The sequence below is a fragment of the Pipistrellus kuhlii genome, unplaced genomic scaffold (assembly GCF_014108245.1).
Source record: "Pipistrellus kuhlii isolate mPipKuh1 unplaced genomic scaffold, mPipKuh1.p scaffold_m20_p_18, whole genome shotgun sequence".
NCBI lineage: Eukaryota > Metazoa > Chordata > Mammalia > Chiroptera > Vespertilionidae > Pipistrellus > Pipistrellus kuhlii.
In genome coordinates, this window is record NW_023425493.1 from 732992 (window position 1) to 754300 (window position 21309).

Here is a 21309-nt window from a genome sequence, read left to right on the forward strand (position 1 = left end):
GCCCCCCCCCCAGGCTAAACATGAGATTTGGTCCACTGATTCTGAAAGAATGGAGTCACAAGAAATTCACCAGGAAATTCAGGAATTGGATTGTTATGATGATGTTCCAGAAGATGATGACATGATTGTCATTGAATAAATGAGTAAATTCTTGATACTGTAGGATTCAGTTTGTCTGGTTTGTGTTGACAACTACCGTACTACCGTATCGTATACAGGTAATAAATTTCCTTTATTTTCATTTAACAATAAATGTGTATCGTATTCTTCTTCATGGAAAAACAAGACATTCCCTGAAAATAAGACCTAGCGCATCTTTGGGAGCAAAAATTAATATAAGACACTGTCTTATTTTCAGGGAAACAGGGTAGTACAGAAGCAGAACGGAGCAAAGGTAATCTCTAAAGGTTATCTGTAGTTTCTACTCCTGGAGCTACTGAGTCAATGGGAATCAGTCTCCTGTGGTTCCCATCCAGAGGCTCAGGAAAGTTACCTTTGTGAGTTTCCAGGTCTCAGTCTGGAAGCTGAGGTAACTATCCTATTGTTTAAATAAGTGTGTGCAGAAGCCAGGATAGCAGGGTTAAAGTTCAAACAGCAGTTTTTATCTAAGTATGATTGCTACCATACTTCACACTCCCCAACGGGCCAGACCCTGGACTGGAGGCGAAGTGCGGCTCCAGCTCGCGCTGGGGTCTGCAGCCCCGGGGGCGGGGCCACCCTGGACCCGGAAACAGAACTGCGAGGGCGGGCCCCACGCCGGCAGACGGGGCACCGGGCGGGCGCGGCCACCACGCGCAGGGCTGAGCTCGGGCTCTCAGCGAGGGGCTAACAGGTACTCTGCTAGTTAGGGGAACGCGCAGACCGAGCACACCTAGTCCCTGCCTTCGGCGAGGGCGGCCGCCCAGGCACCGAGCGCCCACCACACCCTTCGTCTCCCCGCCGCAGCGCTCTGACTCCGGCGCATGCGCCGTACAAGCTTGCGCCTCACCCGCCACTAAGTGCCTACGGTGGCTGTGCTGGGGACAAATTACCCAAGTGCGACTGTTCTGCAAACCCGATCCAGAAACCATGAGCTGGTGGGGTCACTTTAAGAAGGCGGAAGGGACTAAATAAAGTTGGGAGTGGAAGGGCAACCGTGAGGAGGAAATTTCCGTCTCGGCTCACAACCAGGAGCCTGGAGCGGGAATAGAGGCGCTGGGAGCAGGACTTGGGGGCGTGGTCTGCGCTTCCGGAGGCGGGGCCTATGGTGGGGCGGGCCCTTCTGGAGCCACACCACGCCCTGCCCACGGCCTGGTCACTGCACCCACCCTGCGCTTGGCAGCCGCGGTCCGCACCAGCCCCTCGGAGGTGATCCAGGTGAGTGCACGCACCTGCGGGCGGCGGGGCGCGCCGGCCCCTGGGGGGCACTTCAGCTCTGCGCCGGGCACCACCCATTATCTCTGCCAACCCGCGCCGAAAGACTCGCTCTCTTTCCCCCTTGCTGTCTGCAGCTTTCTTTCCACCTCTCCATCCCCTTCGCCCTCCACCTGCCCTGCGTCCTCCCCAGGATGGAGCGGTTTGCAGCGTCTCAGCTGGCCCCTGCCGCGCCTTCTGCAACTCAGAGAGATCCTCAAGGTCAACCCTTCCCAGTCCCTATCTTCCCTCTCCTCCAGTCCCGACTGTGCGCCCGACCTTGCCGGCGACAGCTCTGGTGTGGAGCATAGGCGTGCGGGCCCTGCGGGCAGCGGGCAGGGCAGGCCCACCGGTAACTCTGGGTTTTCAACGACCACGGGGCGCTGCGCCCGCTGCAGCGGCGGCTGTGGCTGTGCTGCTGGGGACCTTCCCGGAGCCCCCGGGGAATCGTGTTTGTTTTCCTCCTGCCCCACAGAAACGTGTGTCGGTTTGCATTGGAGCCGTTAAGAAGGGCATTGCCTACCTCTGCCCGGGCGGAATCTCGCTTTAAGGTTCTGCCTGGGATTTCCGACCGCCTCCCTCTGCGCGGTGTCGCTGCGGGGAGCCGGGAGCCTGGGGCGGTGGAAGGCGCGGAGGACTCCATGGTGAGTCATCGGGAGTTGTGGCTTCTGCCGATACTTCCCTCCGGAGGCATGAGGTGACCGGCTAGGGGACAAGTGTGGGAAGGGAGGCCAAGGGAGAGAAGAGTCAAGAGGGTGGGGCTGGGCCTTCATTCCCAAACTGGAGGACGGGATTCCCGGTGAAGCCCACTGGCTGCTCTGCAGATGTGCCGGGGCCTGGGTGTGATCAGTGGCGGAGAGCCGGCGTTTAGCTTCCTCTGGAGCCCGCAGTGCTGGGAGGGACCCGAGGGTACTGGTCAGAGTTATAGGCTATGTTTTACTTGGTTCAGTGTAGTTCACTAGTATCTGAGTAGAGGGATCAAGAATGTTTGTCCTCCTAGGAGTTCAGTGTAACGAAGTTAAATACAACTAACATATAAATCCAAATAAATGTTTTTCACCCCTGGGAAGAAGTTCTGTTTAGCTTCCTCCTGACACAATGTTACCAAAATAGAAACCTCTGTCAAGCATCATTTTCACCCCTGAACCCGTAGCTATATATAAAACAGATGCACTGGTGGAGATACGGCCAGTCACAGAGGCTGCACTCACAAAGCGCAAAAGGACAGTCTCCCCATCCCCCACACTCCCGCACCCCGTTTAGAAGTCCTCCTGCTGGCCTAGCTCCCCGAGGAGACAGGCCTGACAGGAGCCTTTTCATTGGAGGACAGCACATAGACTGAGCAGCCGCGGGAGAAGAGCCTTCCCCGTTATCCGGAGAAATGCTGAAAAGCCCTTGGACCCATTTGGAATGAAATGGATGGTGAGTCCATCTGTCCAAAAGTAATTTAGTTAGTGCCTACTGCACAGCTAGCTGCATTTAAATAGGCTGATCCCTATATTTGCATTTAAATATTCTGAATCCATATTCAGAACACTATTTTCACCACATATGACCAGGAACCATTTTTTTTTTAATATATTTTTATTGATTTCAGAGATGAACCATTTAAAAAAAATATATTTTTGTTGATTTCAGAGAGGAAGAGAGAGAGCTAGAAACATCGATGATGAGAGAGAATCGTTGATCGGCTGCCTCCTGCACACCCCCTACTGGGGATTGAGCCCGTAACCCTGGCATGTGCCCTTGACCAGAATCTCAGGACCCTTCAGTCCGCAGGCTGATGCTCTATCCATTGAGCCAAACTGGCTAGGGCTCATTTCACATTTTTTTAAAAGCAATATTTGTTTAAAAGAATATGTTGCTTCAGTTTTTGCAATGGATTCATTAATACTCCTTATGAGTATACCATCCTGAAAAAGAAGAATTTAGCAGTTATCAGGTAGGTGGCTGCTATGTAAAATGGAATTGCTGAGTTTGCTGCACTGTCTCTTACAGTGTCTACCTAACTCTCTCTGTGGAAAGCAATGAGGACAGGACAGTTGGACTGCCTTCCCAGTATACTTGCAAATCCCGGAAGGATGTCAGCATTTGGAATTGCACAGCCCCCTCTGAGCTCTTTCCAGAGTTGACCTCTTTACTAACTGGAACTTGGGTCCTAATGTTTTGGTGCCTTAGTACACTTTTTAAAAATCAGTGATATTTTACTTCTCCAGCCTAAGAAGTGTGAGTGATTGGTACAGACAGGCATGGAGAGTTAGTCCCTGTCCTGGGCTGGTGCCAGCAAGCCTGGGGGTTCCTTCGTCAGAATGGCTGGTACCCCAGAGGGGACTCTGCAGAGTTAACTGCTGTCGGCCCATGTTTCTTGTGATGGAAAATCCAAGTGGTGTCATGTGACTCATTCAAAAATTTTTTTTCCTCTTCTGGAAATCAGGGTTTTGTTTTCCTCTGACCCTGTGTAATGCCAGTTAAGGGACAGGTTACATGGGAAATCATGTTATAAAAACAAGGTGCCAGTGCTTACAGCTCTTTTTTGAATCTGTCCAACAGGTCTTCTGGCTTTTACTGGAAGGCCCTAAAAAATAAAAATAAAAACAAAGTTCCAGTTTCTGGGCTGCCTTGCCCCTTGCGAACCTGAATGCCTGAATGGCCAGGGACGTTTTTCCGTTCTGTAATCTCCTCGTTTGCCGAGCTGTAGTGCTAGCATGCTTTTTTTTTTTCCTTTTTTTTTTTTTTTTTTTTTTTTAAGTTCCTTTTCTAAGGTTTTTCTTTCTTCCAATTAGAAATATCTCAGGCTTTAATCAGTCACAGATTTAGAGTTAATTATTAGCTTTCTATTCTTGCCAATAAGGAGAGAGTCTGAGGAAGTGGACAAGTTTCAAAAGAGGCCAGAGGTGGTCAAAGGTGGCTCCAGCCTCCCTGAGAAGCAGGATAGCCGGGGCTGAGAGCATAGACCCTGGAACCTCGCTGCCTGGCTGTGTGAAGCCAGGCAGTCCCTGTGACAGCTGTGTGACCCTGGGCAGATGACTTAACCTCTCTGATGCTGTTTCCTCTTCTGCAAAAATGAAAGTTATAGTATATCTAGAACGCTCTGCGGGGTTTAATGGGTTAATAGTGGAGAACTCCTTAGGACAGTGCTGACGCGCAGAAATGATGCATGTTCCAGTAATAAGCAGTATGGATAACAATTTATTTCTCCAACCACTTTTTCTCCATCACTCCTCCAGACACACTGGCCTTTCTCTTTCTCCCACAAATATAGCCACCTCCCTGCCCGTATGCTAGCTGTGTTCTCTCCCACATCACACTTTCTGTCCCACAGCCATCATTCCACCGTCCCCCCGTTTCACAGTCCTCCGTGCTCTGTCCCTCCTTCACTGTGCTTTGCCTTCTCCCTCTGGGTCACCACTGTGGCCGTGTCCTCCCGTGGACAGGCCGCTTAGTGGGGCCAGGCAGGGAGGAGCCCTGCTGACAGGAGAAGGTGGAGGTGGGCACCAGGCAGGCACTCCTCGCAGGGAAATGGCAGAGACTTTAACCAATAAGCAGTTGTTAGATTTTCCCTTCTTCTGTGTCCTTGGCTTCCCCGGCCCTCTCCCTGCCTCTGAGGGCACTGCCTTCGGGCCATGGAGTGAGCCCTGCAGCCCGGCCCCGGGAGCCATCCCCGGGGCAGCCGAGATCCAGGTGTTCCGGTGTGACCGGGCCCCTAGGTGAGGGGTCACGAGTCAGGGACTCTCACCCATGGAGCCTTTTGTGTCAAGAATCTGTCGGGCCGAGACCGGTTTGGCTCAATGGATAGAGCGTCGGCTTGGGGACTGAAAGGTCCCGGGTTCGATTCCGGTGAAGGGCATGTACCTTGGTTGCGGGCATATCCCCAGTAGGGGGTGTGCAAGAGGCAGCTGGTCTATGACTCTCTCTCTCATCGATGTTTCTAACTCTCTATCTCTCTCCCTTCCTCTCTGTACAAAATCAATAAAATATATTAAAAAAAAAAAAAAAAAAAAAAAAGAATCTGTCGGAAAAGGGTCCTCACACTGGCAAAGGGACCTGGGATCTGTCCCGTCTCATTACAAACCTGCTATTCTTAGATTCCTGAAGCTCAATTAGCAGCTTTCCCAGGGGGTTCGGTTCCATTCGGCTCCTGTGCGCCTTTCATATCACCTCCCGAGAGAAGACGGCAGCTAGAACGGCTGCTCTGAACACTCGGTGCGGACGCACCGACTGGGACCCGCGGACTGGCGCATCTTGGGGCATTGCCTACCTCTGCCCGGGCGGAATCTCGCTTTACGGTTCTGCCTGGGATTTCAGACCACTTCCCTCTGTGCGGTCGCTGCGGGGAGCCCGGGGCTGTGTGCAGGGCGTGGACGGCACTGAGGACTCCATGGTGAGTCATCCGGGAGTTGTGGCTTCTGCTGATACTTCCCTCCGGAGGCATGAGGTGGCTAGGGAACAAGTGTGGGAAAAGAGCCAAGGGACCCCTAGTGCAGGAATGAACTCAGCTCTCCAAAGCCCTGGGATTAAAACATGTGACGCTTGAATATATATATATGGCCAAGTGGTGGCTATCTATACTGATAATAGGGTAATAGATTAAGTAGAACAGACAGACGACTGACCTTCCGGACATCATTCTGGACGAAGGTTCGGTGGCAGATCAGGCAGGCAGGCAGGCAGGCAGGCAGGCAAGTGGTTAGGGGAGATCAGATGGGCAGGTGAGCAGTTAGGGGTGATCAGATAGGCAGGCAGAGGTGGTTAGGGGCAATCAGGCAGGCAGGCAAGCAATTAGGGGTGATCAGGCAGACAGGTGAGTGGTTAGGAGTGATCAGGCAGGCAGGCAGAGGCGGTTCAAGGCAATCAGGCAAGCCGGCAAGCAGTTAGGGGTGATCAGGCAGACAAGCGAGCAGTGAGGGGTGATGAGGCAGGCAGGTGAGCAGTTAGGGGTGACCAGGCAGGCAGGCAGAGTTGTTAGGGGTGATGAGGCAGAAAGGCAGGCAAGCAATTAGGAGCCAGCAGTCCCAGATTGTGAAAGGGGTGTCCAACTGCCAGTTTAGGCCTGATCCCGAAGGATTGGGGATCCCTGCAAGATCGGACCTAAACTGGCAGTTGGACATTCCCTGAGGGGTCCCAGATTGCAAGGGGTCGCAGAGGCCAGGCTAACCTTCCTCCCCCTGCCCCGCATGAATTTTGTACCAGACCTCAAATATGTATGTGTATGTGTATGTGTGTGTGTGTGTGTGTGTGTGTGTGTGTGTGTGTGTATGGCTAATATGCAAAGCATCCCCTCGGGAGTTCAACCGGGAGACCGGAAGTTTGATAACTTGCTATGACGTGCACTGACCACAGGAGGTGGCGCAGAACGAAGGAAGGCCCCAGCCAACAACCTGAAGGCCCCCATCAGCCCTGATCACTGGCCAGGCCTAGGGACGGTACCCGTGCATGAATTTCGTGCACTGGGCTTCTAGTTTAACTATAAAGCTGAATATATTTGGACTATGGCACCATTATCTCTAAAAAGGGCAGATCTTCCGTCCTTCTGATGAGGAATTGAAGAATCGGGTGCTGGGACAGCCCCGCTTTGTGCCTATCCCGCTGGCCTGGCCTCACGTGGGTTGGTAATCAGAGAAATTATGACTCTTCAACCAGCGCTCATTTTCACCCCTCGGAGAACCGTCTGTGCAGACCCGCGCGGCCGTGGTGAAGAAGTGTGCATCCTCACTCGGTGGTTATTCCTTCTCTTCCATGTCCGCTGGCTCTTTCTCAAGCCTGGCTGTCGCTGGAAACGGTGGCAAGCACACCGGTGCCATGGTGTGTGTGACGCAGAAGTGACAGCCCCGGCGTCTGCAGGGGTAGCAGGGCCGCAGAAATGGGGAACTGCCTTTCCCCTCTCTCTTCAAGGAAATGGAATTGCTCTCCGATGCTTTCCTCCCAGCTCCCCGGGCTCTCCCCCGAGCTGTGCTGCCGGGGCTGGCCGAGGCCTGTGCCTGTGCACACCCACCGGAGGCAGAGCTGAGGCTGGGCGGCCGCCCGGGTGCTTCCGGCTGGCGAGGTGAGCCCAGCACAGCGTGCAGCATCCTCACGGCGTCTCAGGAATGGTGTCTGCGCTGTGTGGGAGAGAAGGAGCCTGTGGGAGGAAGGCTGGCTCACAGCGCAGGCAGCCAGGTCAGGGTGCTCGCCATTTGCTGGGGAAAGGCTCCCGGGAGCCTGAGTGCCGTGTGGTCTCCCCACTCCTGGTGCATAAAGAGGGCACCAGTGACAGACCGCAGGCTGATCTGAGGACACTCTTACACGGGGACTTACACTGTCCACGCTGCCTCGTGTCTGTCTGTCTGAGGGCAGAGGGAGCTGAAAGGGGGACCCTCTCTCCCTTGAAACATCTGATTGACTTACTTCAGTAAACGATACGTTGTGACCCCCACGGCACAGAAGTCATCGATTATTCCAGCCAAGTGCCAAGTGCCGGGTCCAGAAAGCCACCTCTGCTCCATGTGGTGGTGGCTGCCCCGGGAACAGCGGGCAGTGGCCTTCAGTCCCTGCACAGGAGGGCCGAGCCCCGGGTATCGGCTGCCGCCTGTGGAGCTGAAGGAACCCTGGCCCAGTGAGATAAGACAAGTGGGGGCAGGACAGAACACAGGGCAGGGCTAGTCAGGCTTCCGGGAAAATGTCAGCACAGACCCTGGAGGCAGGACCTGAGCCAGGTGTGGACTGTGTGGGCTCACCCAGGCCCTGGGCCCTGGAGCCGAGGGATCTGCAAGGCTGAGAGCAGCTCCCCCCCACCACCACCACCACCGGCTGGGCTGGGTGTGACCACGCCCGGTGAGGCTTTGCAGTGCCGCCTGGCAGCTTTCTGAACAGCCACTGCGTATTCTCACCGCTGCACAGAGGAGATGCTGTCCCAACCCCCAGACCTGGCCCATAGGCCTCCAGGCCGGGGTCACCGGGCACCCCTGTGCCCCTCCCTCCCTGGAAGCCCGCCTCGGCCGGCTTTCCTGCTGCCCCCCCACTCCTCCCCCGTGCCTCCCCCTGCACCCACCCTCTCCCCACCCCCCTTACCCCTGTACCCACCCCCCACTGCTCCCAAGTACTCTTCCCAGTTTCCTCCCCGACCTGGTATATCCTCAAAAGTCATGTGTGGCTAGTGATAACACCTCCATAAACAGATCAGAAAGTTACAGACCAGGTGCTGCTGTTTTCAAAACGACAGAATAATCAGGTTTCTTACCAAAGTTGCCACTGGGCGCTTATGGAACACCTGCCGCTGACGCCTGCTTAATGAGGGAGGGGCCTCCTTCTGCCGCTAATCCAACGACCGACACCCTGGGAGGGAAGAAGCCCGGGCAGCGGGTGGAGAGGAGAGCTCTGTCTGTCTTCGCGGAGTTCATGGTCCTGGCACAGGCTCCCTGCCTGGCTCTGTGCCCTGGCTGCCCTGTAGGAGCCAGTGTCCCTCCGGCACTGCTTAGTGGAGGGGACCCCCTCATCAATCCCCGACTGGGGAAGGAGTGATCCAGCTCCTGAGTAAGGGCCCGCGCCGTTCCCCCCACACACACACACACACTCACTCACACACACATATACACACACACACTCATACACATACACACACACACATACACACACACATACACACACACATACACATACATACACACTCACACACACACACACACATACATACACACACTCACACACACATGCACACACTCACACACATATGCATACACACACACTCACGCACACACTCACACACACATACATACACACACTCACACACACATACACACATACATACACACACTCACACACATACATACATACACACTCACACACATACACACATACACACACTCACGCACACACTCACACATACATACACACACTCACACACACATACATACACACTCTCACACACATGCATGCATACACGTACACACACTCACACACATACATACATACACACACATACACTCACACACATACATACACACACACACACACACACACACAGCCTGTGTGGTAGCGCCAAGCAGGACACAGGTGAGCTCAGGCCCCAGGCCTGCCCTCGCCAGCTGTGGGCCCTGGGCAGCTTACGAACTCCTCTTCCTCCGTTCCTCGTCTGCACGTGGGACGATGACCGTGCTCCCACGCAGGGCCGCTGAGGGGGGCGGGTTAGTGCACATAAACTGTCACGTGCCTGGCGCGCGAGAGGCCCGTCGGCCGGCGGAGGTGGTGCTGTCCCCGCGCTGCCGGTCCTGCCCCTGGATGAGAATTCGCCCACGCAGTCGGAGGGCCCGTGATCCTTACTGGCCCTTCCGTCGAAGTCATGGCGCCGATGTTCAGAAGGTCAGCTACCCCTCCCCTAGCTCAGTGGATAGAGCATCGGCCTGCGGACTGAAGGGTCCTGGGTTCGATTCCAGTCAAGGGCACATGCCCAGGCTGTGGGTTCAATCCCCAGTGAGCAGCATGCAGGAGGCAGCCGATCAATGATTCCCTCTCATCATTGATGTTTCTATCGCTCTCTCGCTTCCTCTCTCAGATCAATAAAAATCGATATTTAAAAAAGAGAATGTCAGGTGCCCCTGATCCGTGGTCTGAGAGTGGCTGACTCGGGTCCTCCCGGAGCATCACCTTCGAAGGTGAAAAGCCTCTGCTCTGACTGGATGAGGGGGACCTGGCCCGGTGAGTGACCGTGACCATGACCATGGGGAGAGCTGGGAACGAGCGGCCGTGGCCGCTCGGGCTGAGGAGGCGTCCGGCAGGTCCACGCCCGCGTCCCGGAGCTGACAGGAACCAGGCTGCGGTGGGCACTGTAAGTGTGCGGGGCCCTGGGCGCTGGACGGAGCTCGCTCTGCAAACCGCCTCTGGCTCCGCGGCCCCTGGAGCTCGGGTGCTGCAGGGTGACTGCGGCGGGACCATGTGGGTTGGAATTGGCCAATATCAGCACCTCCGGGAACATTCCTAAACGTGGTCCCGACTCATCCCAGCCTCGCCGAGGCGCGTGTTACAAAGGCAGACTCCAGGCCCCCGGACCCACCGGGACCCACGGGGACCCTCTGGCCAGAAACTCCAGGGCAGGGCAGGGCAGGGCGTGTTGCAGCGAGCCCTGCAGGTGAACTGTGGCCTAGAACAGAGACCAGCAGCCTCCACTGAGGGTCTGTCGACGTGCCAGTTACTATAAAACATACATGGGAGGCCCGCCTGTCCTAGGAGGGCACGCGCATTGGAGCTGTGGGCCGGAGCCTTGGTCAGTGTCCACGTGCCCGGTACCTGGCTCCTGGCCAGCGTGAGCAGGTGTGCGGACACACACCGGCAGAGGCTTCCGGGGGAGGGGCAGGACAGGCGTGGGCCCCGTTGGCAGGACTGGCCATGAGCCAACTTAGGGGGCAGGACCGCCTCCCACCTCCCACCTTCCTCCCAACCCCTGCGGCTGCTATCAGGGCTCCCATCGCCAAAACCAAGAGCACTCAGTCGGCTCCCAGGGCCACTTCCCCCCATCAGAACGGTGTCTGCCCTGCCGCCAGAGTCCGCGCTGTTCTGGCCCTTCCTGCCTCGAGAGCTCGCCAGGTGCACGAGAGTCAGAGACGGCTCACGTCGCTGGTCACCGTCCCTTAGGGGCGTGGTGCTTCCTCACCGACCTCCCAGCTTCTCCTCCTCGGCGCCTCTCCTCCGAGCCCCTTGAAGGAGAAGCAGGAAGAGCTGCCTGTAAGGTCCCTCTCGTAATCTGGACCGTCCCCTCTAACCTCATCCACGATTCCCACCATTTGCCACACCGGCCACCCCTCTGACCTTGACCGTGCCAGCTGTGCCTCAGGGCCTTTGCACTTGCTGTTCTTTTCCCAGGATGTTGTGTGGCAGAGGCCCGCGGCAGCCTGAGAGAGTAGCCAGGCCCTGCCCTCCACGGCGGAGGCCACTCTCCGCTGAATTTTGTTTGCGTGAATGGCGGTGCCTTGCAGGCAGGGACCCCATCTTGCTCACACTGTACCCCCACACCTAACAGTGGCTGGCATACAGTAAGTGCTCTGTATGTTGTGGTTGGATAAAGGAATTCCATGCTCTTAGACTCAGTACACTATCCATGGCAGGAAACAAACTCCCCTTTGGAATCTAAATAGCCTGGAGCAGGAGGGCGGGACTGAGCCAGATGCCTGGGCACGGTGGCTCCCTCAGGCCCAGAGCCCAGCGGATCTGCAGGGCTGAGACAGCCTCCCAGGGCTGTGTGTGAGTGTGCCAGGGCTGTGTGTGAGCATGCCAGGGCTGTGTGTGAGTGTGCCAGGGCTGAGTGTGAGCATGCCAGGGCTGTGTGTGAGTGTACCAGGGCTGAGTGTGTGAGCGTGCCAGCCTCGGGCTTTGCAGTGCCACCTGGTAGCTTTCTGAAAAGCCGGCCGCACAGAAGAGGTGGGTTCCACGTGCTCATCCACGGCCCCGGCGTCTCCGAGCCGCGTGAGCCCAGCGCAGCTCCCTGCTCCCTCCCCGCCCCCCACAGCGTGCCCAGGAGACCAGTCATGAGCCATGCCAAGTCGGTCAGGAGTGGAAACACTTCCCCAGGGGTCTCTTCTCTCAAATCAGTGACAGGATGTGTCTAATTAAAAAGCAAACACTGGATGGAATGACCCAAGTTCCTTTAAACCTTCAACTTAACCTTCTCTGGCTGAACCGCTTTGCCTCCTCTGCCGTCTGCCAGGAGGCAGCTGGAGGCCCTGGCCTCTGTGAATACCATTCCTGCCCTGCCCCGCCCACTCATGTCGTTCTGTGAAGTGTTTTGTACCCAGTTTCTGATCACGGCTGTGAAGGGGGAAATCTGGAACTAGGTATCTGCTTACTGATGTGCCTGCTTCCCTCTGGCACCCGGGACCTAGGCTTCCCTCACAGCCCCAGCTTCCTCTGGAAGGATTAGCATATTACACTTTTAATATCGTACTAGAGGCCCAGTGCATGAAATTCATGCATGGGGGCAAGGGGTCTCTCAGCTGGACCTGCACCCTGTCCAGTCCGGGACCCCTGGCTCCTAACTGCTCACCTGATTACTCCTAACCACCTCTGCCTGCCAGCCTGATCACCCCCTAACTGCCCCCTTACTGGCCTGATTACCCCAAACTGCCCTCCCTGCCAGCCTGATCACCCCCAACTGCCCTCCCCTGCCAGCCTGACCACCCCTAACTGCTCTCCCCTGCCGCCTGATTGGCCCTAACCACCTCTGCCTCGGCCCCTGCCACCATGGCTTCATCCAGAAGATAACTGGTCTAATTAGCATATTACCCTTTTATTAGTATAGAGATCAGGGCAAAGACAGTCAACAGAACATCAGCGTGTGTAACATAACTCGATGTACAGCACTTATTGAGCGCTTGCTAAGTGTCGAGCATCTGGGCTGGGGTTACAAGCTGCGCCTCCTGCACTTCACCTCACAACCACAGCGGTGGGTAGGTACAGTATGGCTCCATTTGTAGGTGGGGAAGCTGGCTGCTGAAATATGCTAATTTTCCCAGGACACAGAGGAAGTGTGAGAGCCAGGCTCTGACTCCGACACTCAGCCCAGCAGCGTCCTCACTACAGAGCCCCCCATGACCACCCAGAAAGGGCGGGGTGGGGGGTCAGGACTGGTGCCACAGGTCCAACCTGCTCCTCTCTCTTCGTCACCCATCCCTGTCAGGCCATTCTTACGATAGTTATTTTTTAATCCTCCCTTGAGGATATTTTTCTATTGATTTTTAGGGAGAGTAGAAGGGAGAGGGAAAGACATCAATGTGAGAGAGACACATTGGTTGGTTGCCTCCTGCAAGTGCCCCAAACAGGGCCTGGGCAAGGGAGGAGCCTGCAACCGACATCCGTGCTCTTAACCGGAATCCAACCTGAGATCCTTCATTCTGCAGGCTGACGCTCTATCCACTAAGCCACACCGGTTAGGCCCATTTTATTTATATATATTCTTCAGATTATTACAAATATTCCTCTTTTTTTCCCCCTACATTGCTCCCCTCCACCAGGTTCCCACCCCACCCTCTGCCCTTTCCCCACCCCCCATTGTCCTCTTCCATAGGTGCACAGTTTATGTTCAGTCTCTTCCCTCACCCCCTACTCTCCTTTTCCCCTAGAATTGTCAGTCCACTCCCCTTCCATACCTCTGATTCTATTATATTCACCAGTTAATATTGTTCATCAGATTTTTTAATTTTCTTAATTTTTAGTTTCACTTGTTGATAGTTACGTATTTGTTGTTCATAATTTTTATCTTTATCTTCTTCCTCTTCCTAAAGAACCCCCTTCAGCAATTCATATAATTCTGGTTTGGGGGTGATGAACTCCTTTTGCTTTCTTTTTTATTAGTGAAGCTCTTTATCTGGCCTTCGATTCTGAGTGATAGCTTCGCTGGGTAGAGTATTTTTGGCTGTAGGTTCTTGCTATTCATCACCTTGACAATTGTATGGGTGCTCCTTTATAGGTAACTACCTGCTTTTCTCTTGCTGCTTTTAATATTTTCTCTTTGTCTTTTGCTCTTGGAATTTTAATAATGGTGTGTCTTGGTGTGGTCCTCTTTGGATTCCTTTTGTTTGGGGTTCTGTGCGCTTCCTGGACTTATAAGTCTAATTCTTTCACCAGGTGGGGAAGTTTTCTGTCACTATTTCTTTCAGTATGCTTTTGGTATCTTGCTCTCTCTTCTTCTGGGACCCCCATAATTCTGATGTTGGTTCGCTTGAAATTGTCCCAGAGGTTTCTTACACTATCTTCAACTTTCTGGATTCCTTGTCTTCTTGCTTCTGTGGAGGAGTGTCCTCTGGCTCTTTGTGTTCCAAATCTTTGACTTGATTCTTGCAATCTTCCAGTCTGTTTTTAGGACTCTATAATATTTTTTATTTCAGACAATGTATTCTTTATTTGATCCCTTTTCATATCCTTATAGGTCTCATTTATTTTATCGGCCTTTTCTAGGAAATTCTTGAAAAACCTTGTAACTGTAGTTTTGAACTCAGTGTCCATTCTTTTACTATCCTCCATATCCTTCCTTTGTGTCCTGCCTCTTCTCTGCATTTTAGCTTCTTCCCTGATTTGATGGAATAGTTTTGTGTGCTAAGTGTTCTGGTAGAGCCCAGTAGCCAGCCTTCCTAGTTACCTGAGGTGGACAGTTTTGGTGTAGCCCTTTGTGGGCTATGTGTGCAGTCTTGTTGTTAAGCCTTGCTTATTGTTGGTATCACTGGGAAGCGTTGATCTCCAAGCCAATTGGCTGTGAGGATCAGCAGTGTCTCAGCTAGGAGGGCTTCTGTGCTCCGCTTGGATGGGGCGGAGTCTCGGGGTGGCACAGACAAGCTTTGGTTCCCCATCAGTCCCACCGTAGGGAAGTCCTATTTACAGCGAGACCCACAAGATTGGTTGCAGGCGCTCGCACCACTTAAGTAAAGGCTGTTCTCGAGTTTTGTCTGCTCCCTGACAGCCAGTTTTTTCCGGCTCAGAGTTGTCTCTCAGTGCAGTTGGTAGTTTTTTTTCTCCTGAACGAGAAAGCCAGCCTCCTGGAGGGCTTCTGTGTTCCGCTTGGATGGGGCGGAGTCTTGGGGTGGTGCAGACAAGCTTTGGTTTCCCATCAGTCCCTCCCTACGAGGATCCTGTTCCTGAGTCCCGCAGTAATGGCTGCAGGCTTCACGCACCTCTGAGAGAGCCTTGCCCACTGCCTGACAGTCCGGCCTCTCCCTGACTGGGGCTGTCTACCTGAGCAACAGGGTGTCTCTGTTTTCCTCCAAAACAAAGCCAGCCGCACGTTAGCTGTCTGCCCTCTCCACATGCCTGGAGTAAGCCAGCAGCGAGCTTGGCGGCCGCCTCTTCCACGTGCACAGTTCTCCGCACCTTCACAGTTCCTGAGGCTCAGCGTCCCTTCTCTCCCCTTCCCAGATGGTAGAGCCTCCACTCAGCCAGCTGTCTGGTGTTTCAGGGCAATGTTTCCTCTGTTTTCCAGTTGAAAATTTAAAATTGTTGTGGTAGGCTGCAATTAGGTGTCTACCCTATGCCGCCATCTTGGTTTCTCCTCAGGGCCATTTTTAATGGTTGTCCAGCAGTGTGTTTTATGGGTGTGTTATCCACTTAGTCCTTTTGTCTTGGATATCTGTACCAGGTCTGGGTTTGCAATTACAAGTAGAAATGAGGTGGTTTCTTTGAACCAAACTGATTCCCGTGGGATGAATGAGTAAGAATAATGCAGAAGTATTGCCAGCCTATCTCAGGCTGTTCCGGTAACCACACCTTGCCCCTCTTCCCCCCATCCCTCCATGACACACAGACCAGATACAGGGCAGCACAAAGTAGGGTTACAGTTGTGAGTTCGAGAAACATTGTTTATTCTTGTATTATTATTCATTAATTATTTTATCATTTTCCATACTAATAGCTATAAGCCTGCTTTTGACTCACCCTGTATGTACCTAAATGCACTCTTATTTATACAGATCGCAAATTTTAATACATAACCGTAAACACTGTAAGATGATTAACAAACAAGCAAGTTGCAGTGTTCCTTGCCGCCATGAAGCTGAGCTGGCTGTGTGTCCAGCCCCCGGAGAAGGCAGAGTCTGGGCGGAGTTCCCGCCCGGCCTTATCATGCTGAGTGGGTGGAAGGGTTGCTGGTGACACAGAGCAGCGGCATGCCACCCGCCCGCAGCTGCGCTCACACCAGCCAGTTATCCGCTCCAGAGAACTCTGCCCCAGCTATCTGCTGGCCCTGGCGGGCGGGGCGTGGGTGCGGCTGGGAGCCGAGCTGAGCTGCCTCCCATCCCAACACACACGTGGCCTGAACCACCAAGGCCGATCTCTTAGTCCCTCTCTTGGCCCTGGATTCCTCGGAAAAAAGAATTCAGCAAATGACTAAGGTGTTTGCACCCTGAGGGAGCTAAGCTGGTTCCCTCCTTAAAGTGACTCAGTCCCTGCATTTGCTTTCAGCGGCAGCGGTGCCTGCTTGCCTGGGTTCTGCCCTCCTGCCCAAGGAGCCAGGCAGCCAGCCGCCCCCATAGTGTCTCTGGGTGGTCTGCAGGGAAGGGACTGTAACGGACGGCGCATGCTGGACTCCAGGACTGTGCCAGGTGGCGGGCACTATCTCAGCTGGAGGGGCCGTTCCTGAAAGCAGCGGAGTGGCCTCGATCCCACAGGGATCTGTGTCTCAGCACACAGCCGGTGCTTGGCCAGACTCCCTCCGGGGAGCTTTGCGGCGACCCCAGAGGCTCTGTTGGCAGGATCCCAGCCACGGGCACGCTGGCTGCCCTGGCGAGGGAGCAGGACTCCTCCCTGGCTGGGTGCTGTGCTCCTGCACCTGACCAGGTGTCTGCGGCTCCTGCAGGGGGCGCCTCGGGGAGGGCAGCACTCCCATGCCCGCCGACTGCAGCCTGTCGTCCATGCTCCATTCTAACTGTAGCTTCCTGGGCACTAGCTTAGTCCTGCCACCGGCTTCCCCTGCCCAGGTCCTTGCCAGTCAGAAGAACAGAGGTCCCAGCACCAGAGCTAGTGCGGCCCGGCTGCTGGGGGCTGGGAGGGATTCCCAGGCCTCTCGGGTCTTGACTCTGCCCTCCTCGTGGGTAGCCTGGCGCCGGTGGGCTGGGAGAGTGACCATGAGCTGAAGGTGCAGCCGGGCACCCAGTGGCCCACCTGCCCGGAGCCCGGCGCCCTGCCCAAAAGTTTGGGTCTGAAAGCCGACTCTCGACTTGCAAACTGTGACCTAAAGCCAATGTGCTGGTTTCACTGTTTGGACAGAGACAGCCTCCTTTAACCGGCCTGGCGGCCCAGGGATATGGGGCAGACGGGAGCTCCGCCGTCCGTTCTCAAAGAGGCGCTCAGAATCCAGCCCATATTCTGTTCTAACAACTACGGAGCTGACTCTCCGCACTTCGGCTCATTCTAGAAGAGAGGGAGGAGGGCAGCCTGTCCCCTCGCCCTCCACCCTCCTGAGAGCCAGGAGGTGTGGCCGGAGTGACCCTGAAAACGGGCACCTCCTTCCCCCTGGTCCGTCCTGGAGGGGGCGGGAGGCGGCGCTGGCGAGCAGCTCAGAGGTCAGGCTCGGCTCCTGATGCCACGCTGATGGAGAGCCCAGCACGAGGGAGAAGGACGATGTCTCGACCGTCTGTTTAAGTTCTGAATGCACAGTGTCCAGCCGCCTCCCCCGGCGGCGCCTCGCCCTGTGCCCGCAGGGCTGCGCTGCTCCAGCCGCACACGCCACAGGCTGGTGCCCCCGTCTCTCCGCAGAGCCGAGATGGCCGTCCTCTCCAAGGAGTACGGGTTCGTGGTCCTGACCGGGGCCGCCAGCTTCGTCCTGGTGATGCACCTCGCCTTAAACGTCGCCAAGGCCCGCAAGAAGTACAAGGTGGAGGTGAGTGGGAACAGGGTCTGGGCGAGAGCGTGTTTCCGTCCTGGAGGGCGAGGCGCATGGTCAGTGGTGGCAGCGTTCACGGGGCCTCGTAGAGAGACTGCCCCTTCCCGGCAGGAAGGCGCCTCCTGCAGGGAGGCCCGGGGCGCTGGCAGGGGACAGCCTGCTGGGCCGAGCTGCTCGCCGGGAGGGGATGCTTCTGGGGGGGGTTCGCAGGCAGCGCTGTTCCCGGCGTGGCCCCCCGGCCACCGCCCTGTGTCCGCAGCGGTGGCGGTGCCGCCCTGCGCGGGCCTGAGCCGCTGGGCCAGCAGGGGCCCGTCACATCCCCGTTCCCTCTGCCCGGTCCAGAGGGCTGGCTGCCGCCGTTGGCCTGGAGCGGTTCTGTTTAGTGACTCATCTCTGGTCTCCGAGCTCATCCTAGCACCGAGTCTCTCTCCTTGGCTCTAACGGAGTGCCAGAAGTCAGAGCTCCCCTGTTCCCGCCGCCCCCTGGGTCCCCGGAGGCTGAGGGGAGGGTGTTCCCGTGGTGTCCAGTGTGTCGGACACCGGCGATGGCCGCGGCACAGCTGCCCTCCCTTACTCCTGGGAATGAACGGCCGAGTGGCCCTGCCTCTGAGAACCCAGCCTGGTCACTGCGATGTTTAAGCCAACGTAGGCCTTAGGCTAGATTAGCGTCCAGGTTCGTGTTAACTGTCTTGACCGTCTGATCAGCAAGCCCTCTGTGTCCGCAGTATCCCACCATGTACAGCACGGACCCTGAAAACGGGCACCTCTTCAACTGCATCCAGCGAGCGCACCAGAACACGTGAGCGGCCTCGGCACTGACGGCGCGGGGGGCGGGGGGCGGGGGGGGGGCAGCCACCCCTGCTGTCTGTCAGAGGGCGGTGGTGATCACGGGCGCTCACCAAGTGTCATTTAAAAACCCGTAGTGCGCAGGCGGGACCTTACGTAAGCACAATGAAGAGTTAGGATGGTGGCGCCCTGGGTGACCCCTCCAAGGTGGCTCCCGTGCAGCGCCCCCTACGGGAGGTGTGGCCGCTGCTTGGGGGGATACTGAGTCCCCCAGCCCCCGCCCCGCCCCGCCCCCAACCAATGTTTCTCTAATGGTGTTCAAAGACACCACCCACCCATCACAGCTGGTCAGGCGGCGCCCCCTGCTGTCCCTCGTCCGCTCTGACCGTGTTCAGTAAGAGCTGCTCCTCGCTTACACCGGGCGCTTTTAAAACGTCTCTCTTCTCTTGCAGGTTGGAAGTGTACCCTCCCTTCTTATTTTTCCTCGCTGTGGGGGGTGTGTACCACCCGGTGAGTTGATCCCGGGGTGTCATCTGGGATCCGATGTGTTTCCTCTAGGCCCTGTGTGTTTATTTAAAGAATTTCAGTCAGTTGCTTCTAACAGAGTGTTGTTGGATTTTTAAATAGATTCTTATTAATTTCAGAGAGGAAGGAAGAGGGAGAGAGAGGAACATCAATGATGAGAGAGGATCGTTCATGGGCTGCCTCCTGGGGATGAAGCCCACAACCTGGGCATGTGCCCTAGCCGGGAATCAAACTGGTGACCTCTTGGTTCCTCAGCCATGAGCCACATCCACCGGGCAGAACTGTGGTGTTTTTTGAATCTTTATTGTTGAAAGCATTAGATATGTCCCCTTTTTCCCACTGACCCTCTTCAGCGCACCCCCACACACACACACACACACACACACACACCTGCCCTAGGCCTTCGCCACCCTGTTGTCTGTGTTAACAGAGTTCTTTAAAGCGGCAGACTTTCCTTGTGGGTTTTGTTTGTTTTTTCACAGATGAGGGGAAACATCCTGGATACTGTGTAAGCTTCTCAGTCAATTAGCTACGGGATAGAAGAGTCAGAATTTGAACCCAGGCCTGACTCTCTTAGGCTCATGTCCATGCATGTTTTACTTTGCGTATTCATTCATTCCTGCAACCAACACTCACTGATCGCCTCAGGTTACGGCGGCGAACCATCCAGCCGACCTGCTCTCAGGGGCCTGACCTGCAGGCACCCAGTGTCCGGTGGTCCATTAGGGGGTGGATGGGCCTGGGCGGCCACCGGAGCCCCGTGGGCCGTGGGGCTGGCCTGCCCTCTGCCTGTGTCAATCAGGCGGGTTTCCTGAGCCCGATTACGTGCCCCGAGTTCTGCCCGAGTGCAGGCGTCCACCTTCTGGCACGGCCCCCGCAGCCTCTGGTCGCACCAGCTGCCAGATCAGCACGTCCACAGCTCGTGGCACGAGTGACATGATTAGCTTTTTGCTAAAACATTGCATGGTCAACACTAGATGTCAGCACAGCTCTGCCTATTGAATGCAAACACTAACGTGCTCCCTTTTTTTTTCAGCGAGTCGTCTCGGGCCTGGGCATGGCCTGGATCGTGGGACGCGTTCTCTATGCCTACGGCTACTACACCGGAGGTAAGGGCACGGCTCCCGCCGGGGAAGCAAAGTGCGAATCTGAGGCCGGTTCCCTTCAGCAGGACTTGAAGGAAAGGGGGTGGGACGGGAGGGTTAGGTGAAAGGTCTGTTCCCGTCTTTCTTTTTACTCACCTTTGAACAGTAACAAAACTTACCCTCATCGGGCACTTTGTGTCCATTGCTGCTCTAAGAACTTTGCATCTCGCTATTTCAAAACTTCTGGCAATTCTGTGATGGAGATAATGAGGTGACCAGACAGACATCCCACTTTTGGCGGGACGATCCCGATTTTTACCAATTTGTCCTGCGTCCCTCGGCATTTACGCTGCGGGACAAATTGGTAAAAATTAGGTCATCTGGTCACCTTAAAATAGCATCTTCTCTCACCGATGGGGAAACTGAGGCTTGGAAAGATTAATGCTCTCTTGGTCACAGAGCTACGAGGTGGAAACTGAGAGCCAGGACTCTGTGACTCCGGGCCCTGCTCCTCACAGCTGGGGGCGGACAGACAGAAGAGAGAGGTTCTGCCACCCTCACATCTTTAAAGAAGGGGGAGGCCGGCCCAGGTCCAATTGTCCTGTAACTTCCTGAGGCCCAGGCAGCCCTGGTGTGACGCAGGGCATTGCGTGAGGCAGACTGGCCTCTGACCAGGCGTCTGCCGCTGGAGGGACGGGCTCACGGGTGCCAATGGCTGTCCCTGCGGAGCTGCCAGTAACGTCCACTCTTCTTCTCTCCCTTCCCCCCAGAGCCCAGCAAGCGGAACCGGGGGGCCCTGGGCTCCATCGCCCTCCTCGGCCTGATGGGCACCACTGTGTGCTCTGCCTTCCAGCACCTCGGATGGGTGAAAACCGGCTTGGGGTCCAAGTGCTGCCACTAAGGCTGGGTGGGGTGTTAAAAACTCTCATTCATTTTGAATGACTTACTTTTATTTCCAGTTACTTTTTTTTTTCTAAATATAATAAAATTTATCTGGCACCAGCCTCCTAAGTAACCCTGACTCTGTGACTTATTTCCTGTTGATCTTTATGTAAATAAGCGGCCTGCTCCTACTCCTGTCCCTGCCCCTGCCCCCTGCCGGCGCGGCTGCCTCAGGGTGGGGGAATGTCTCATTATGGTGGCAGCTGTGAAAACGGGGCTCTGAGAGGAAGGGTGCAGTTGAAGAGGTGCC

General features: G+C 55.5%; 1 protein-coding gene and 1 non-coding gene across 2 annotated transcripts; both read left to right on the forward strand.

Moving 5' to 3' along the window:
• The first annotated feature begins 1193 nt into the window (after positions 1 to 1193).
• MGST3 (microsomal glutathione S-transferase 3) lies at positions 1194 to 21132 on the forward strand. The gene is made up of 6 exons (XM_036443020.2): positions 1194 to 1356; positions 17596 to 17719; positions 18447 to 18520; positions 18960 to 19017; positions 20069 to 20141; positions 20888 to 21132. Exons 2-6 carry the CDS (start codon positions 17603 to 17605, stop codon positions 21016 to 21018), a joined length of 453 nt encoding a protein of 150 aa, XP_036298913.1. The 5' UTR covers positions 1194 to 1356; positions 17596 to 17602; the 3' UTR covers positions 21019 to 21132.
• On the forward strand, positions 3907 to 3970 carry LOC118721834. The gene has a single exon (XR_004988847.1). It is a non-coding gene; the product is annotated as a U7 small nuclear RNA (small nuclear RNA).
• Positions 21133 to 21309: the final 177 nt, after the last annotated feature.